Here is a 19766-nt window from a genome sequence, read left to right on the forward strand (position 1 = left end):
TAGACGCCATGTACTGTCTAGACGTAGCCCTGTTTGGGGGACTAGCTCTTGCTCTGGTCAGTGTCTAGACACATTCTTGTCTGGGCACCAACTATTTAGTGAAATTCCTGACTGGGCTCCAACTGTCCAGACGCTAGACTCTGCGTGCTGTCTAGACACAGCAACATCTTGGTCATTAAGACTGGATTCCCAAGTCTGGATTCCCTCTGACTACACAAGATCATGTCTGGGTCCCCACTGTCTATACACTAGACTCTGGGTGTTGTCTAGACACGGCTGTCTGGTGGACTAGCCCTGGCTCTGGGTACTGACTAGACACTAGACTCTGGGTGTTGTCTAGACACAGTCTGTCTATGGTCTAACCCTTGCTGTGGTAGTGTCTAGACACTGGGTGGTGTCTAGACATAGCCTTGTCTGGAGGACACCTCTTGCTCTGGGTAGTGTCTGGACTAGACGACAGGTGCTGTCCAGACACGGCCTGGCTGGGGACTAGCCCTTGCTCTGGGTAATGTCTAGACACTGGACTCTGGATGCAGTCTAGACGCTGCACTGTCTGGGGGCCCTAGCTCTTGCTCTGGGTAATGTCTAGACACTGGACTCTGGATGCAGTCTAGACGCTGCACTGTCTGGGAGCCTAGCTCTTGCTCTGGGTAATGTCTAGACACTGGACTCTGGATGCAGTCTAGACGTTGCACTGTCTAGGAGCCTAGCTCTTGCTCCGGGTGGTCTCCTTGCTGCGGAAGGTGATGGTGAGGGAGGCTCGGCGCCGGCGGCCGCAACACCAGGCACGGGGTGACGGTGAGAACCGGCGTCCCAGCGAGTAGATCAGGGGGTCGAGGCAACTGTTGAGGCTGGTCAGGGCCATGGTGACCCGTCGAGCCGAGTAGGTGAAGCGGATGATCCGGCAGCTCGCCGGGCCCGGGTTTAGGCGCAGGAGGGTATGGACCAACTGGACAACATGGTACGGCACAAAGCAAACTAGGAAGACACAGAGGACTACCAGCACGGTCCGCAGTGCTCGCCTCTTCACGGCATGGACCGCGTTGCCGGCCGTCGGCTCCAATAGACGCCGGGCGATGAGAGAGTAGCACACTGCGATGACCAACACGGGCATGAAGAAGCCAATCACCGCCCCGACGATGCTGATACTTGAGATACGGCCACTCCAGGAGCCGCTGGAGAAATTCTCCAGGCAAGCTGTCCTGCCGTCGGGGAAGTGGCTGGTCAGTGGCCCCTTGAGCATCAGGTAGAGGATACAGGCGGCGAGGACCAGCCAGACGGCGAGGCAGACCAGCACCCGGTATCGGGGGCGTCGGAGAGCAAGCGAGCGGAGAGGGTGGACCACTGCGATGTAGCGGTCCACGCAGATGCAGGTGAGGAACAGGGAACTGCCGTAGAGGTTGGCGAAGAACAGCGAGCCCGTGATCTTGCAGCCCCACTCGCCGAAGGTCCACTCGTTGCCCAGGGCGTGGTAGACGATCCTGAACGGCAGGGTCAAGGCGAAGACGAGGTCGATCGCGGCCAGGTTGACCATGAAGACGTCGGATGGCGAGAGGGTCTCCTTGGTCCTGAAGAAGAACCAGAGGGCTGCGGCGTTGGAGGTGGTGCCCAGGACAAAAACCAGGCTGTACACCACCGGGAACATGATGTACTGGAAGTCGGCGCTCAAGAGACACCCTTGGGTGCTGTTGGCACCTGTGAGGTTGGCGTTAGAAGTCGGGAGGGACCAGAAGGAAGACATTGTCCCCTCAGTCCAGGGCGCCCCTGTAGCCATTTAGGGAAGGTGGGGGGTGGGCTCAAAGTCAATCACCCTGAGTCTCTTGGAGAAAAATGAGCCAAAGTGTTCTTGGAATTTTCTTCTGACCACAGTGGCCTTGTGTCCGGCGATCTTACTTCTTTCTCCAACGTTCAAATTAATGGCCCTTGTTCGGAGAATTCACTCTTCTGAAGATCAGTCCGGTTCCTGGGAAACGGTGGCCTTGGTAGTCCACGGTCCTGAGGTCAACAGGACAAAGGAACAGAAATAAGCGGGGATCTTATTGAAACATACGCATTTCTTAAGGAATTGGACGGTCTGGATGCAGGAAAAATGTTTCCCAATGTTGGGGGAGTCCAGAACTAGGGGGTCACACACAGTTTAAGAATAAGGGGTCATGAGGAAAAACTTTTCCAACCAGAGAGTTGTGAATCTGTGGAATTCTCTGCCACAGAAGGCAGTGGAGGCCAATTCACTGGATGTTTTCAAGAGTGAGTTAGATTTAGCTCTTAGGGCTAACAGAATCAACGGATATGGGGAGATAGTGGGACCTGATTTTGGATGACCAGCCATGATCATATTGGATGGTGTGCTGGCTCAAAGGGCCGAATGGCCTACTCCAGCACCTATTTTCTATGTTTCTATGAATCTGTGATGTGGAGGAAGGGACTGCAGATATTGCTATATACCCCGACGATAAACACATAATGCTGGGGTCAATTAGCGGGACAGGCAGCATCTCTGGAGAGAAGGGATCGGTGACGTTTCGCGGTCGAGACCCCTCTTCAGACGGAACAAATAGCGACCCAATGTGGGGTTTTTGAAGACGTTGGTGTGAGTTGTTGGGACTTGCTGAACACCAGTCTGAAGATGGGTCTCGACTCGAAACGTCGCCCTTTCCTTTTCTTCAGAGGTGCTGCCTGTCCCGCTAAGTTACTCCAGCTTTTTGTGTCGATCTTTGGCTTAATTTTTGTTTACTGAAATAGCCCCTTCGACCCACCGAGTCCGCACCGACCATCGATCCCAAGCTAATTCGTCTACAAACCTGTCTGTCTTTGGAGTGTGGGAGGAACTGCAGTACCCGGAGAAAACCCACGTGGCCTATAAGCTCTGTACACGCAGCACCCGTGGTCAGGATCGAACCCGGGTCTCTGGCGCTGCGAGGGAAGAAATCTACCGCTGCTCCACTGTGCCGCCTGTCCTTGGCCTTCTAAGGAAGTAGGGTCATATGGGATAGGAACAGAATTAGGCCATTCGGCCCAACGTCTACTGCGCCATTCAATCATGGCTGATCTATCTCTAACTCCTAACCCAATTCTCCTGCCTTCTCCCCATAACATCTGACACCCGCACTAATCAAGAATCTATCTATCTCTGCTTTAAATATATCCACTGACTTGTGGCCTCCACAGCCGTCTGTGGCAAAGAATTCCACAGATTCACCACTATCTGGCTAAAGAAATTCCTCGTCATCTTCTTCTAAAGGAATGTCCTTTAATTCTGAGGCTGTGACCTCTAGTCCTAGACTCTCCCACCAGTGGAAACATCCTCTCCACATCCACTTTGTCCAAGCATTTAACTATTTGATAAATTTCAAAGTAGAGTCTTTGGAGAGCATTTTTGGCCACTGCTTCAATCAACATTCCTTAAACCTGCGTCTCCATTGTCAATGTTGTACTACACATAGTTTACACTCTGGTGAAATTCCCGAGAGCTTTCATATGTCAAGAGTCCTGAATTTATGTGAGTTGTAAGTGAAATGTATTGCCCGATCAAAGTCTCACTGCAAATAAGGAAGTGGTAACTAAATCCCATCGTATACACAGCTTAAGATCGAACTGGAATCTTTGCTGTTTTTCTGCAAACGCAAATTTTAAGTTGCCCAATTTCCTTTACTTGTCGGTTGCAAGGCAAAATCAGTGGTAAGGAAGGCAAATGCAGTGCTCGCATTTATTTCGAGAGGATTAGAATGTAATCCCCGTATCTGAGGAAAGATGTGCTGGCTCTGGCAAGGGTGCAGAGGAGGTTTACGAGAATGACTCCGGAGATAACCATATAACCATACAACAATTACAGCACGGAAACAGGCCGTCTCGGCCCTTCTAGTCCGTGCCAGACACTTACTCTCACCTAGTCCCATCTACCTGCACTCAGACCATAACCCTCCATTCCTTTCCCGTCCATATACCTATCCAATTTATTTTTAAATGGTAAAATCGAACCTGCCTCCACCACTTCTACAGGAAGCTCATTCCACACAGCTACCACTCTCTGAGTTAAGAAGTTCCCCCTCATGTTACCTCTAAACGTCTGTCCCTTAATTCTCAAATCAGTATTGCCTTAAATACCAAATCAGTATTGCAGAGATGATTGCCTTAACGTAGGATGAGTGTTTGACAGCACTGGGCCTGTAATCGCTGGAGTTTACAAGGTTGAGAGGGACCTCAGTGAAACTTAAGGGCCTATCCCACGAGCATGCGACTGCATGCGGCGAGCGCGACCAAACCGGAAGCGGGGGCCGCACAGGGGCCGCGCGGAGGTCGAGTGATCCCCGTACAGGGCTTGTCCCACGAGCATGCGCCTGCAAGCGGCGAGCGTGACCAAACCGCAAATGGGGGCCGTGCAGAGGTCGAGTGATCCCGTATGAGTTGATGTGAAGTTCGAGCGAAGTCCGCGGGAAGTTCGCGCATGATGTACGGCGTCAAGATGCTGCGCACGCCCGGCTGCGGGCAACAGGCCGTTGCCACGCGGAATTTTTGAACCCGGTCAGTTTTTCGGAGCCCCGCGCGATGTCGGGACCAGCTCCATACAGCTCTGGCGATCGAAGTGGGACCGGCCCCGCGAGGCCGTACGGCTCAAGCGACCACGTTAGGTCACGCTTGCCGCATAGAGTCGCATGCTCGTGGGTCAGGCCGTTTACAGAATAGGTTTAATTATTAACTTCTCAATAATTGTCCAACCACTGGAGGACAAACCAGGGAGAGATTGAACTTTTTATCGCCTTCCATCACAGTGAGGAATGCGGAGGAGTCACTGTGGTGGACGTTCATGTTAAAATGTATTAACATATAATGTGAAAATCATTATGCTTGTCTCGGCGGACAAACCAGATCAAGTTCTTAAGAGATGGACACCCTTTACTGAACTCTAATGGGTTGGGTGAGGGTGGGGGGGGAGGGGGAGGGGGAGGGGGGCGGATGAGGGGCAAGGAATATCTCCACTTCTCTTTTTCTTTTCCTGTATTCCTATATCTTTCTGCTACACTGCTTTGGTAGATTAGGGCACTTTCTTTTGTTCTTCTTCAATCTATCATAGAAACATAGAAAATAGGTGCAGGTGGAGGCCATTCGGCCCTTCGAGCCAGCACCGCCATTCATTGTGATCGTGGCTGATCGTCCCCTATCAATAACCCGCGCCTGCCTTCTCCCCCTATCCCTTGACTCCACTAGCCCCTAGAGCTCTATCTAACTCTCTCTTAAATCCATCCAGTGTTTGGCCTCCACTGCCCTCTGTGGCAGGGAATTCCATAAATTCACAACTCTCTGGGTGAAAACGTTTTTTTTCACGTCAGTCTTAAATGACTCCCCTTTATTCTAAGACTGTGTGGCCCCTGGTTCTGGACTCGCCCAACATTGGATTAGATACAAAAAGCTGGAGTAACTCAGCGGGACAGGCAGCATCTCTGGGTGACGTTTCAGGTCGAGACCGCGCTTCGCAAGAAGGGTCTCGACATGCAACGTCACCCATTCCTTCTCTCCAGAGACGTTGCCTGTCCCCGCTGAGTTACTCCAGCTTTTTGTGTCTATTGTCGGTTTAAACCAGCATCTGCAGTTCCTTCCAACATAATTCAAGGGGTTAATGTTTGATGGAAAGAAGCTGTTCTCGAACCTGGAGGTCACGGTTAATATAGAAACAAAGAAAAATAGAAAATAGATGCAGGAGTACGCCATTCGGCCCTTCAAGCCTGCACCGCCATTCAATATGATCATGGCTGATCATCCAACTCAGTATCCCGTACCTGCCTTCTCTCCATACCCCCTGATCCCCTTAGCCACAAGGGCCACATCTAACTCCGTCTTAAATATAGCCAATGAACTGTGGCCTCAACTACCTTCTGTGGCAGAGAATTCCACAGATTCACCACTCTGTGTAAAAAATAATTTTCTCACCTCGGTACTAAAAGACTTCCCCCTTATCCTTAAACTGTGACCCCTTGTTCTGGACTTCCCCAACATCGGGAACAATCTTCCTGCATCTAGCCTGTCCAACCCCTTAAGAATTTTGTACGTTTCTATAAGATCCCCCCTCAATCTTCTAAATCCAACGAGTACAAGCCAAGTCTATCCAGTCTTTCTTCATATGAAAGTCCTGCCATCCCAGGAATCAGTCAGGTGAACCTCCTCTGTACTCCCTCTATGGCAAGAATGTCTTTCCTCAGATTAGGAGATCAAAACTGTACGCAATACTCCAGGTGTGGTCTCACCAAGACCCTGTACAACTGCAGTAGAACCTCCCTGCTCCTATACTCAAATCCATTTGCTATGAAACTCAAATCCTTTTGCTATGCATTTTCTCCGGCTCCTGCATCTGGTAGCAGCGAGAAAAGTCCAAGAGTTCATTACTTCTAGAAGCAGATTTAAGCCATTCGGCCCATCGAGTCTACTCTGCCTTTCAATCATGACTGATCTATCTTTCCCCCTCAACCCCATTCTCCTGCCTTCACCACATAATCCCTCACACCCTGTTTACTCATCAAGAATCTGTCAATCTCTGCCTTAAAAACATCCATTGATTTGGACTCCATTGCCCACTGTGGCAAAGAATTCCACAGATTCACCACCCTCTGGATGCTCACCTTCCTGAAGGAACATCCTTTAATTGTGAGGCCACAGCCTCTGGTCCCAGACTCTCCCACTAGTGAAAACATACTCCCCACATCCACTCTATCCAGGCATTTCACTGGTATGGCAAGTTTCAATTATGTCCCCCCACCCCTCATCCTTCTAAATGCAATAGAGAACAGACTCACCAACTCCACAGCACTTTGCACGTTGAATCTCTGAAGTCTGCCCGATAATTCCCTCTCTCTCTCTCTCTCGCCAAGCAATCCTCTCTTTGTCACAGTCTACTTCCATCTGAGTCACTCCTGGCCGTAAGGGGAGAGTTAATTTCCTGCTTCAGTAAATTTCCTAACTCTGTAAATTTCCCCCGCTCCCTGTGTGAATTTCTCACTTCCCTTCCCCTTGAATGGTCATTGAACATTGAGGGGTGTAGGAGGTTTCAGGTTTGATGAATCTGTTTGATTGCAATGAGGAAGTCAATAGTTGGCACATCTCCGAATAGAGCTGAAGTCATAAAACATGTGAAATGTGATTCACATATCTTCCCGAATATGCTTTAAACAGCTCTTATCTTTCTTACTTCTCCTTACAAGAAAATTACAGCCCTTAATGCAACCTGTCTTAATAGATTTACATTCACTCCACCCATTGTGCTTGTGTTTACCTGGATTTTATATATGTGGAGTGTTATCTGATTTAACTGTACTTCCTGCACAATAAAGCCTTTTTTTGTTGCTTGGTACACATGACATTAATACATCGAAAGGATTAACTTATTCCTAAAATAGACCAAAAATGCTGGGGTAACTCAGCCGGACAGACAGCATATCAATCCAGGGGCCACACAGTCTTAGAATAAAGGGGAGGTCATTTAAGACTGAGAAATATCTTTTTGGGAATTTATGGAATTCCCTGCCACAGAGGGCAGTGGAGGCCAAGTCACTGGATGGATTTAAGAGAGAGTTAGATAGAGCTCTAGGGGCTAGTGGAGTCAAGGGATATGGGGGGAAGGCAGGCACGGGTTATTGATAGGGGACGATCAGCCATGATCACAATGAATGGCAGTGCTGACTCGAAGGGCCGAATGGCCTCCGCCTGCACCTATTTTCTATGTTTCTATGTTTCTAGCAGGAGAAAATGGATAGGTGCCAGTTTGGGTCGGGACCCTTCTTTAAATTGGATTAGATTTTTTTAGTGCAGTTTAGTTTAGTTTAGTTTTGATCTAGTTCTGTTTAGTTTAGTTTACTTTAGCATGAAAACAGTTTTGTTTCAGTTTTTTACATTGCTGTTCAAATCTCGCACTTCCCCTTGCCCTTACTCTCAGTCTCAACCCGAAATGTCACCCATTCCTTCTCTCCAGAGATAATGCCTGTCCAGCTGAGTTACTCCGGCATTTTGTGTCTCTCTTTAGTTTAATTTAGTTTAGTTTAGTTTTTAATTTTTAGTTTAGTTTAGCCAATCTGAAAATGGGAATTAGGATTGCTAAACTCAATCATAAACGGCGGATTGAGGAGCATTTCCATAACAACTCTGACCCCAGGCGCATGTGGCAAGGAATCAAATCCCTTGCCGATTACCAGAAAGTTAACACCCCTCCCCCAGACAACGCCGCCCTGCCTGACGAGCTAAACCACTTCTATGCTCGCTTTGACCGGGACAACAAAATCCCAGCCATTAAAGTTGCTCCACCCCCGAATGAACAACCTCTCAGTCTCTCCACCAAAGATCCTATAGCAAAGCAAGATGGATTACTCTCACGCAAACGTGAGGTACGCTCATGGGCGGATTCATGGGTGATTATAGGACACATTTTATCAACCTGACTCCGCCATCTTGTTCCGCCGCTTGCTCCGCTTTCTTGCTCCCGCCTTCTTGCTTCCGGCCAAAGATTGGAACCGCAGCGAGGAGAAGGAGTGCGGGGCAGCGGGGGGAGAGAGAGCGGGGCCCGGGGTGGTGAGGAGAGGGGCATAGGAGGGGGGACATTGTAGTGAGGGGGCAGGCGAGAGAGTGCCGGGAGGGGATAAGGCCTAGTGTGTGTGAAGTTGCAGGGAGTTTTACAATGTTTCTTATTTAATGTCCCTTGTCTAGTCTGAAATAAAGTTCATTATTGGATTAGAAGAAATATAATTGTGTGTGTTATATGATTATATACATTTATATAATTTTCATGTATGTGTGTTTATAAACATTTTATTCTTTAACAAGAATCAACAGAATTATGAACTAACAGAATTATGAATCTAACCCTATATCACGCACAAAAAGTCCCCCCCTGTCAATCACCCTGCGAGTCGGGTCGGTTCCGGTTACTACAAAATCAACTCAAACACTGCTTGTGAGCCATTTAAAAAGAAATGATTTAAAAAACATTAAAAAAGACAATTACCAGAATCAAATTTTATTCTTGACAAGAAGTTTGAACTGACAGATTTATGAATCTGACCCACACAAACTGTTGCCCCGCAACATTGATTACAGTGCGAGTCGGGTCGGGTCAGGTAGGCTCAGGTTGCTAAAATGGGCGTGGAAAAATGCCCATGATCCCCTCCATAGCGTACTACACGTCAGTCCATTGCATTTAGCAGGAGTAGTCTATCTTGCTTTGCTATAGGATCTTTGCTCTCCACCTCTGCTGTACAAGATGCACTGAGCAAGGTGAATGAGCGCAAAGCTGCCGGCCCCGATGGCATCCCTGGCCGGGTGCTTAGGGCATGTGCTGGACAACTATCCCCAGTCCTCGCCGATATTTTCAATCTCTCACTGGCCCAGGGTGTTGTCCCCACTTGCCTCAAGACATTAACCATCGTGCCAGTGCCCAAACAGTCAGCTACAGGGAGTCTCAACGATTTCCGCCCAGTGGCACTCACCCCTGTCATTGCTAAGTGCTTTGAGCGGCTGATCTTGGCTCACCTCAAAGCCTGCCTCCCCCCCACACTGGACCCCCATCAGTTTGCCTACCGGACCAACAGGTCTACAGAGGACGCCATATCGGCGGCCCTACACTCTGCCCTGACCCACCTGGACTACAACAACTTCTACATCAGGCTGCTGTTCATTGACTTCAGCTCTGCCTTTAACACCGTCATCCCCGCCAGCTTTATCACCAAACTCAGCGGACTTGACATCTCCACCTCCCTCTGCAACAGGACACTGGGCTGTTGGGGTCAATAACCTCACCACCTCCACTATAACACTGAACACCGGAGTGCCACAGGGCTGTGTGCTCAGCCCTCTCCTCTACTCCCTCTTCACCCACGACTGCATCCCAAAGTACGGATCCAACGCCATTATTAAGTTTGCTGACGATACCACGGTAGTAGGACTGATCAGCGACCACGATGAGTCAGCCTACAGGGAGGAGATCCAGCACCTGACAGCCTGGTGTGCCAACAATAACCTCGTCCTCAACTCCAAAAAGATGAAGGAGATTATTGTTGACTTCAGGCAGACCAGAGGAGGCAGTCATACCCCCATCCATATAAACGGGACTGAGGTGGAGCGCGTCTCCAGCTATAAATTCCTCGGGGTACATATCTCTGTCTGAGTGTTGAGGGACCAGGATTTGTCCTGGTCCCTCAACACCTCCAAGCTGATCAAAAAGGCACAGCAGCGCCTTTACTTCCTGAGGAGGCTCAAGAAAGTCCACCTGTCCCCCCGGATCCTGACCAACTTTTACCGCTGTACCATAGAGAGTATCCTGACCACCTGCTTCACGGTATGGTACAGCAGCTGCACTGCTGCGGACAGGAAGGCACTACAACGGGTGGTGAAAACCGCGCAGCACATCATCGGTGCCCCGCTCCCTGCCATGGATGCCCTCCACCGAAAACGGTGTCTGAGACGGGCTGGGAAGATCATCAAAGACCCCTCACACCCCAACCATGGACTGTTTGCCCTCCTCCCATCAGGGAGGCGGTACAGGAGCCTCAGGTCACGTACTAGTAGGATGAGGAACAGCTTCTACAACAACACAATCACACTGCTGAACTCGGAGTCCCGCCGATAGATTTCTCCGGTCCCTCCGTCCCCATTGTTTAATTATTCTGTATTTTTTGATTATTCTGTATCTTCTCTCTTTCTATTTTTTTTACTTCTTTATGCACAACTATTACGGACTGACGCAAAACTGCATTTCGTTGTACTCATACTTGTATTTGTGCGATGACATTAAAGTTGAATTGAATTGAAGTTTAGTTTAGACTGTACTTCAGTTTACTTTAGAGATACAGCATGGAAACGGGCCCTTTGGCCAACCCAGTCCACGCCGACCAGCGATCACCTCGTACACTAGCACTATCCTAAACACTAGGTGCAGTTTACCACATAGACCACATCTGGAGTATTGTGTACAATTTTGGTCTCCTAATTTGAGGAAGGACATTCTTGTGATTGAGGCAGTGCAGCGTAGGTTCACGAGATTGATCCCTGGGATGGCGGGACTGTCATATGAGGAAAGATTGAAAAGACTAGGCTTGTATTCACTGGAGTTTAGAAGGATGAGGGGACATCTTATAGAAACATATAAAATTATAAAAGGACCGGACAAGCTAGATGCAGGAAAAATGTTCCCAATGTTGGGCGAGTCCAGAACCAGGGGCTACACACAGTCTTAGAATAAAGAGGAGGCCATTTAAGACTGAGGTGTGAAAAAACGTTTCACCCAGAGATTTGTGAATTTGTGGAATTCCCTGCCACAGAGGGCAGTGGAGGCCAAATCACTGGATGGATTTAAGAGCGAGTTAGATAGAGCTCTAGGGGCAAGTGGAATGAAGGGATATGGGGAGAAGGCAGGCACGGGTTATTGATAGGGGACGATCAGCCATGATCACAATGAATGGCGGTGCTGGCTCGAAGGGCCGAATGGTTCTTCTCCAGCACCTATTTTCTATGTTTCTATATTTTTAACTGCAGATGCTGGTTTAATTCAAAGATAGACACAAAATGCGGGAGTAACTCAGCGGAACAAGCAGCATCTCTAGATAGAAGGAATGGGTGACATTTTAGGTCGAGACCCTTCTTCAGACTGGTCGATAGATTCTAGATTATTACAGTTGTCAGAGGTTATGAGAAGGCAGGAAACTGGGGTTAGGAGGGAGAGATGGATCAGTCATGATCGAATATAGCGGAGTCAGGGGATATGGGGAGAAGGCAGGAACGGGGTACTGATTGGGGATGATCAGCCATGATCACATTGAATGGCAGTGCTGGCTCGAAGGGCCGAATGGCCTACTCCTGCACCTATTGTCTATTGTCTATTGAGTGGCGGAGTAGACTTGATGGGTCGAATGGCTTAATTCCACTCCTATCACTTATTACCTTATTCACCCTGTGACCGCGTGGGTTTTCTCCAGGTTCTCTGGTTTCCTCCCACACTCCAAAGATGTGCGGGTTTTTAGGTCAATTGCGCCGCTTTCAAAATATTGCCCCCTAGTGTGTTGTGAGTGAATGTGCAACTGGGATAATATCGAACTTAAGGCCCCGTCCAACTCAAGAGGCCTAAACAGCAACCTCTGGTGACCTTGCCCGTGACCCAAGGTTTCCATGAGGTCACCGGAGGTTTTGGTCACTCTCCCTAATGGTCTAAAGTGGGTGGAGGCTTCATCTAGGTTGCTGCTACTTTTTCATCATGTTTAAAACCGGCCTCAACTAAAAATAGGTTGCCGTTTTAAAAATCGATAATTTTTTAGTCGGAAATCTAGTCGAAGCTGGTTTTCTTCAAAGTTGAGGAAGGTTTTCAACATATGCGTGGGAGGTGGTAGGAGGTTGCAGGTCACCTCGACTTTGATTTTTTTTTGGGTGGCGGTCAAAGTCACCAGAGGTTGCTGTATAGGTCTCCTAAGTGGGACAGGGGCCTAACATGACTGGGTGATTGAAGGGATTGCCTTGTCTCAATGGGCTGGCTGAATGGCCTGTTTCCAGGCTGTGCAGTTGTACAGGGTCTTGGTGAGACCACACCTGGAGTATTGCGTACAGTTTTGGTCTCCTAATCTGAGGAAAGACATTCTTGCCATAGAGGGAGTATAGAGAAGGTTCACCAGACTGATTCCTGGGATGTCAGGACTTTCATATGAAGAAAGACTGGATAGACTCGGCTTGCACTTGCTAGAATTTAGAAGATTGAGGGGGGATCTTATAGAAACGTACAAAATTCTTAAGGGGTTGGACAGGCTAGATGCAGGAAGATTATTCCCGATGTTGGGGAAGTCCAGAACAAGGGGTCACAGTTTAAGGATAAGGGGGACGTCTTTTAGGACCGATATGAGAAAAACATTTTTCACACAGAGTGGTGAATCTGTGGAAATCTCTGCCACAGAAGGTAGTTGAGGCCAGTTCATTGGCTATATTTAAGAGGGAGTTAGATGTGGTCGTTGTGGCTAAAGGGATCAGGGGGTTTGGAGAGAAGGTAGGTACAGGATCCTGAGTTGGATGATCAGCCATGATCATATTGAATGGTGGTGCAGGCTCAAAGGGCCAAATGGCCTACTCCTGCACCTATTTTCTATGTTTCTATGTCTATGTATCTTTCAATCAATCAAATTAAAGATTAGGTTATAACAAACTTTAAAGATATTTAAAAGACACTTGGATAGTACGTTTATAGAGAAGTGTTGCGGAATCGAGGATAAGAGGACATAGGTTTAAGGTGAAGGGAAAAGATTTAATAGGAATCTGAGGGGTAACTTTTTCGCATACAAGTTGGTGGGTTTATGGAACGAGCTGCCAGAGGAGGTAGTTGAGGCTGGGACTATCCCAAAGAAACAGTTAGACAGGTACATGCATAGGACAGGTTTGGAGGGATATGGACCAAATGCGGGCAGGTGGGACTAGTGTAGCTGGGACATGTTGGCCAGTGTGGGCAAGTTGAACCGAAAGGCCCGTTTGCACACTGTATCACCCTATAACTCTGTGGCTCTATAAAAGGTTTAGAGGGAAATGGGTCAAATGCAGGCAAATGGGACTAGCTTAGATACGGCCACTTGATCAGCATGGATGAGTTGGGCCGAAGGGCTTGTTTCCCTGCTGTGTGACTATGACTATGACATTGGGGTATTGGCTTAAGGGAAGAGGGACCTCAGGGGCAGCCTTTCACTCAGAGGGTAGTCATTATGTGGAACAAGCTGCCAGAGGAAGGAATAGAAGCAGATATGCAGTATAGAATCACAGAGTCATTGTGGTGAAACAGGCCCTTCAGCTCAACTTGTCCACACCGGCCAACATGTCCCATCTACACTAGTCCTTTTAGAGACTTTTAGAGGCTGTATGGTGGCGTAGTGGTACGGCTACTGCCTTACAGCGCCAGAGACACAGGATCGATCCTGACCAGGGGCGATGTCTGTGGGGAGTTTGCACGTTCACACAGTGACTTGCGTGGGTTTTATCTGATACCTTCTGCTTCCTCCCACACTCCAAAGACGTACAGGTTGGTAGATTAATTGGCTTGGTGTAAAAATAGACCAATCAAGTTCTCATTTTGGTCTAGGCCAAATGGCTCATAGTCCTCTAAACCCTTCCTTGCCATATATTTGTCCAAATGTCTTTAGAAAGTCTTAATTGTATTCCTAGGAGCACAGGAGGATTGGGGGGGGGGGGGGGGGGGGGGGGGGGGGGGGGGGGGTGGTTATCGAGGTTGAGTTTGGTTTTAGTTGAGAGATACAGCAAGGAAACCGGCCCTTTGACCCACTGAGTCCGCGCCGACCAGCGATCCCTGCGCACTAACACTATCCTACACACACTAGGGACAATTTACATTTATACCAAGCCAATTAACCTGCAAACCTGTATGTCTTTGGAGCGCTGGAGGAAACCAAAGATCTCGGTGAAAACCCAAGTGGGTCATGGGGTAAATGTACAATCTTTGTACAGACAAGCACCCGTAGTTAGCATCGAACCCGGGTCTCTGGCGCTGTTAAGGGCCTGTCCCACCAGCATGCGACTGCAAGCAGCGTGCGCGACCAAACCGGAAGCGGTGGCCACGCGAAGGTCGAGTGAGTGACGTGAAGTTCGAGCGAAGTCCGCGGGAAGTTCGCGCGGGACGTACGGCGTCGAGACGGCTGCGGGCCGGCAGGCCGTTGCAGCGCGGAATTTTTGAACACGGTCAGTTTTTCGGAGCCCCGCGCGATGTCGGGACCAGCTCCGCACAACTCCATACGGCTCCAGCGATTGAAGTGGGACCAGCCCCGTGAGGCCGTACGGCTCAAGTGACCACGTTAGGTCGCGCTTGCCGCATGGAGCCGCATGTTCGTGAGACAGGCCCTTAAGACAGTAGCTCTACCTCTGCGCCACTTATCGTACATGTCCAATGCGGTGATCGTCTCTGCCTTCACTAAACCCTCAGGACAGTGCATCCAAATTCCAACCATCCCCAAGATGAAAAGATTCTGGTCCGTATCTTCTTTACTCAGAGAGTGGTAGCGGTGTGGAATGAGCTTCCAGTGGAAGTGGTGGCGGCAGGTTCGTTGGTATCATTTAAAAATAAATTGGATAGGCATATGGATGAGAAGGTAATGGAGGGTTATGGTATGAGTGCAGGCAGGTGGGACTAAGGGAAAAAGTTGTTCAGCACGGACTTGTAGGGCCGAGATGGCCTGTTTCCGTGCTGTAATTGTTATATGGTTATATGGTATGGCAAGGCACACCGCCACTCCACCTAGGGGGAGGGACGGCTCTGCTGTCAATGACTGGAGGACTGGTGACAGGATCTAGGGAGTGGGCAGGGCTGAAGATGTCCTGTTGAGTTGCTCCTAGGACCTGGGCCTAAACTGGCCATCCGTTAGTCATGGGGCCAGGTGGAAGAGGGCTTTGCCTGAGCCAAATATGTCTGCACCAGGGTGGTGTTAGAGAGGGACATATTTGTATAGTAGTATTTAGTATATTTGTAAGGATTGTAACATATATGTTTGAAAATGTAGTGCGTAGATAATTTGGTGATTTTGTAAAATGGTGGTGGGTGTGTTACTTTGTATCGTTTTATTTTTTATCGTGATTATAATTAAATGCATTATTTTTAATACAAAAAAAAGGTGCAAAGATTCTTATGTAGGAAGGAACTGGAGATGCTGGTTTAAACCGAAGAGAGGTACTGGAAGCTGGAGTAACTCAGTGGGACAGGCAGTATCTCTGGAGAGAAGGAATGGGGTTGAGACCTGTCTTCGGACTAGGTGACATTTCGGCTCAAGACCCTTTTTCTGAAGAAGGGTTTCGACCCGAAACGACATCAGCCATGATCACAATGAATGGCGGTGCTGACTCGAAGGGCTGAATGGCCTCTTCCTGCATCGGCTGGATTACTGTAACGCGCTCTACTCTGAAGTCTCACGAGCTTCGTTGGCTCGTCTCCAGTTGGTCCAAAATGCTGCCGCTCGCCTTTTAACCGGAACTCGAAAGAGGGAGCACATTACGCCAATTTTGGCCTCCCTTCAATGGCTCCCAGTGCACTTTCGAGTTCATTTTAAAATTCTTTTATTTGTTTTTAAATCATTGAATGGCCTCGCCCCGCCTTACCTCTCTGAACTGCTCCACCTATATGCTCCTACCCGGTGCCTCAGGTCAGCGGATCAGCTGCTCCTTGAGGTACCAAGGTCTAAGCGGAAGCTCAGAGGGGATAGAGCCTTTTCTGTTGCTGCCCCGGCACTCTGGAACACCTTGCCGCTGCAGATCAGACAGGCCCCTTCACTGTCCATCTTTAAATCCTCCCTAAAAACTCACTTTTATTCACTGGCTTTCGACACTGGCTGAGACATTGTTCCTGTTTTAGTGCTTTTAATGTCTTTTAATTTTTACTGTTTGTATAGTCCTGTCGTCTTAATGGTTTTAGTAGTTTGTAATAACTTTTTGTTGACTTCCCATGTACAGCACTTTGTGGTAACTGATGTTGTCTAAAAGCGCTTTATAAATAAATTTATTATTATTATTATTATTATTATTATTATCTATTTTCTATGACATCCATTCCTTCTCTCCAGAGATGCTGCCCGTCCTGCTGAGTTACTCCAGCTTTTTGTGAAAAGAATCTTCCTCAGATCCCCTTTAAATCCCCCAGCCCTTACTTCACCGGCACATGCCATCGTGGGTTTCATCCGGGTGCCCCGGTTTCATCCCACATCCCGAAGATGTGCGGGTTTGTAAGTTAATTGTCTTCTGTAAATTGCCTCTTGTGTGCCGGGAATGTATGAGAAGGTGGGAAAACATAGAACTAGTGTGAATAGGTGATCGATGGTCTGTGTGGATTTAGTAGGCCGAAAGGCCTGTTTCCACACTGCATCTCTAATCTAAAACTAATATGAAAACAGAAATGCTGCAGGAACTCAGTGGGTCAGGCAGCTTCACTATATATAGCCATAGAGTGATACAGTGTGGAAACAGGCCCTTCGGCCCAACTTGCCCACACCGGCCAACATGTCCCAGCTACACGAGTCCCACTGGCCTTCGTTTGGTCCATATCCCTCCAAACTTGTCTTATCCGTCTACCTGTCTAACTGTTTTGTAAATGTTGGGATAGTCCCAGCCTCAACTACCTCCTCTGGCAGCTTGTTCCATACACCCAGCACCCTTTGTGTGAAAAGGAATAGATGGGCGATGTTTCGTGTTTGGACACTTCTTCCGATCCCATATCTTCCATTTGTTCTTTTCATATCTTTCATTCATTCATTTTCGTTACCTTTTTGTACCTCTAGTTTCCCTCTCCCCTGATTCTCAGTCTGAAGAAGGGTCTCGACCCGAAACACCACCTATTTCATCTCTCCAGAGTCGCAGCCTGACCCGCTGAGTTACTCCTGGCTTTTGTGTCTATCCTCAGAAACCCTAATCTCCTCGAAACCATGATCAGTCTTTGTTGTGAGATAAATGAAACTTTCACTACTCGTAATTAACTTAACTTAAGTTACACTTGCCTCCCGTCTCATTCCGTTCCTCTCCCCTATTGAAAGACATTCTTGCCATACAGGGAGTACAGAGAAGGTTCAACAGACAGATTCCTGGGAAGGCAGGACTTTCATATGAAGAAAGACTGGATAGACTCGGCTTGTGCTTGCTAGAATTTAGAAGATTGAGGGGGGATCTTATAAAAACGTACAAAATTCTTAAGGGGTTGGACAGGCTAGATGCAGGAAGATTGTTCCCGATGTTGGGGAAGTCCAGAACAAGGGGTCACAGTTTAAGGATAAGGGGGACGTCTTTTAGGACCGATAAGAGAAAATCATTTTTCACACAGCGAGTGGTGAATCTGTGGAATTCTCTTCCACAGAAGGTAGTTGAGGCCAGTTCATTGGCTATATTTAAGAGGGAGTGAGATGTGGTCCTTGTGGCTAAAGGGATCAGGGGGCATGGAGAGAAGGCAGGTACAGGATACCGAGCTGGATGATCAGCCATGATCATATTGAATGGCGGTGCAGGCTCAAAGGGCCGAATGGCCTACTCCTGCACCTATTTTCTATGTTTCTATGTCTATGTATCTTTCAATCAATCAAATTAAAGATTAGGTTATAACTAACTTTAAAGATATTTAAAATACACTTGGATAGTACGTTTATAGAGAAGTGTTGCGGAATCGAGGATCAGAGGACATAGTTTTAAGGTGAAGGGAAAAGATTTAATAGGAATCTGAGGGGTAACTTTTTCGCATACAAGTTGGTGGGTTTATGGAACGAGCTGCCAGAGGAGGTAGTTGAGGCTGGGACTATCCCAAAGAAACAGTTAGACAGGTACATGGATAGGACAGGTTTGGAGGGATATGGACCAAATGCGGGCAGGTGGGACTAGTGTAGCTGGGACATGTTGGCCAGTGTGGGCAAGTTGAACCGAAAGGCCCGTTTCCACAATGTATCACCCTATAATTCTGTGGCTCTATAAAAGGTTTAGAGGGAAATGGGTCAAATGCAGGCAAATGGGACTAGCATAGATACGGCATCTTGATCAGCATGGATGAGTTGGGCCGAAGGGCCTGTTTCCCTGCTTTGTGACTATGACTATGACATTGGGGTATTGGCTTAAGGGAAGAGGGACCTCAGGGGCAACCTTTCACTCAGAGGGTAGTCCATATGTGGAACAAGCTGCCAGAGGAAGGAATAAAAGCAGATATGCAGTATAGAATCACTGAGTCATTGTGGTGAAACAGGCCCTTCAGCTCAACTTGTCCACACCGGCCAACATGTCCAATCTACACTAGTCCTTTTAGAGACTTTTAGAGGCTGTATGGTGTCGTAGTGGTACGGCTACTGCCTTACAGCGCCAGAGACACAGGATCGATCCTGACCAGGGGCGATGTCTGTGGGGAGTTTGCACGTTCACACAGTGACTTGCGTGGGTTTTATCTGATACCTTCTGCTTCCTCCCACACTCCAAAGACGTACAGGTTGGTAGATTAATTGGCTTGGTGTAAAAATAGACCAATCAAGTTCTCATTTTGGTCTAGGCCAAATGGCTCATAGTCCTCTAAACCCTTCCTTGCCATATATTTGTCCAAATGTCTTTAGAAAGTCTTAATTCTATTCCTAGGAGCACAGGAGGATGGGGGGGGGGGGGGGGGGGGGGGGGGGGGGGGGGGGGGGGATCTTATAGAGGTTGAGTTTGGTTTTAGTTGAGAGATACAGCAAGGAAACCGGCCCTTTGACCCACTGAGTCCGCGCCGACCAGCGATCCCTGCGCATTAACATTATCTAACACACTAGGGACAATTTACATTTATACCAAGCCAATTAACCTACAAACCTGTATGTCTTTGGAGCGCTGGAGGAAACCAAAGATCTCGGAGGAAACCCAAGTGGATCATGGGGTAAATGTACAATCTTTGTACAGACAAGCACCCGTAGTTAGCATCGAACCCGGGTCTCTGGCGCTGTTAAGGGCCTGTCCCACCAGCATGCGACTGCAAGCGGCGAGTGCGACCAAACCGGAAGCAGGGGCCGCGCGAGTGACGTGAAGTTCGAGCGAAGTCCGCGGGAAGTTCGCGCGGGACGTACGGCGTCGAGACGGCTGCGGGCCGGCAGGCCGTTGCAGCGCGGAATTTTTTAACACAGTCAGTTTTTCGGAGCCCCGCGCGATGTCGGGACCAGCCCCGCACAACTCCATACGGCTCTGGCGATCGAAGTGGGACAGGCCCCATGAGGCCGTACGGCTCGAGTGACCACGTTAGGTCGCGCTTGCCGCATGGAGCCGCATGCGCGTGAGACAGG

The 19766-nt window shown here is 48.6% G+C and overlaps 1 protein-coding gene across 2 annotated transcripts in view; it reads right to left on the reverse strand.

Moving 5' to 3' along the window:
* The window catches only part of LOC129715478 (lysophosphatidic acid receptor 6-like), an 8295-nt gene extending 1260 nt beyond the window's left edge, over window positions 1-7035 (reverse strand). The window contains exons 1-2 of one of the 2 annotated variants that reach the window (XM_055665361.1): window positions 6786-7035; window positions 1-1995 (exon numbers count right to left, since the gene is read on the reverse strand). The exon at window positions 1-1995 is cut by the window's left edge and continues 1260 nt beyond it. In XM_055665361.1, coding sequence (XP_055521336.1) covers window positions 707-1774 — 1068 coding nt within the window. In that variant the 5' untranslated portion in view covers window positions 1775-1995; window positions 6786-7035 and the 3' untranslated portion in view covers window positions 1-706. Of the gene's footprint in view, window positions 2967-6785 lie in introns of both variants that reach the window. The other variant, XM_055665362.1, reaches the window with a different exon arrangement.
* Between the last annotated feature and the right edge of the window lie 12731 nt (window positions 7036-19766).

The sequence above is a fragment of the Leucoraja erinacea genome, unplaced genomic scaffold (genome assembly GCF_028641065.1).
Source record: "Leucoraja erinacea ecotype New England unplaced genomic scaffold, Leri_hhj_1 Leri_119S, whole genome shotgun sequence".
Classification (NCBI taxonomy): Eukaryota; Metazoa; Chordata; class Chondrichthyes; order Rajiformes; family Rajidae; genus Leucoraja; species Leucoraja erinaceus.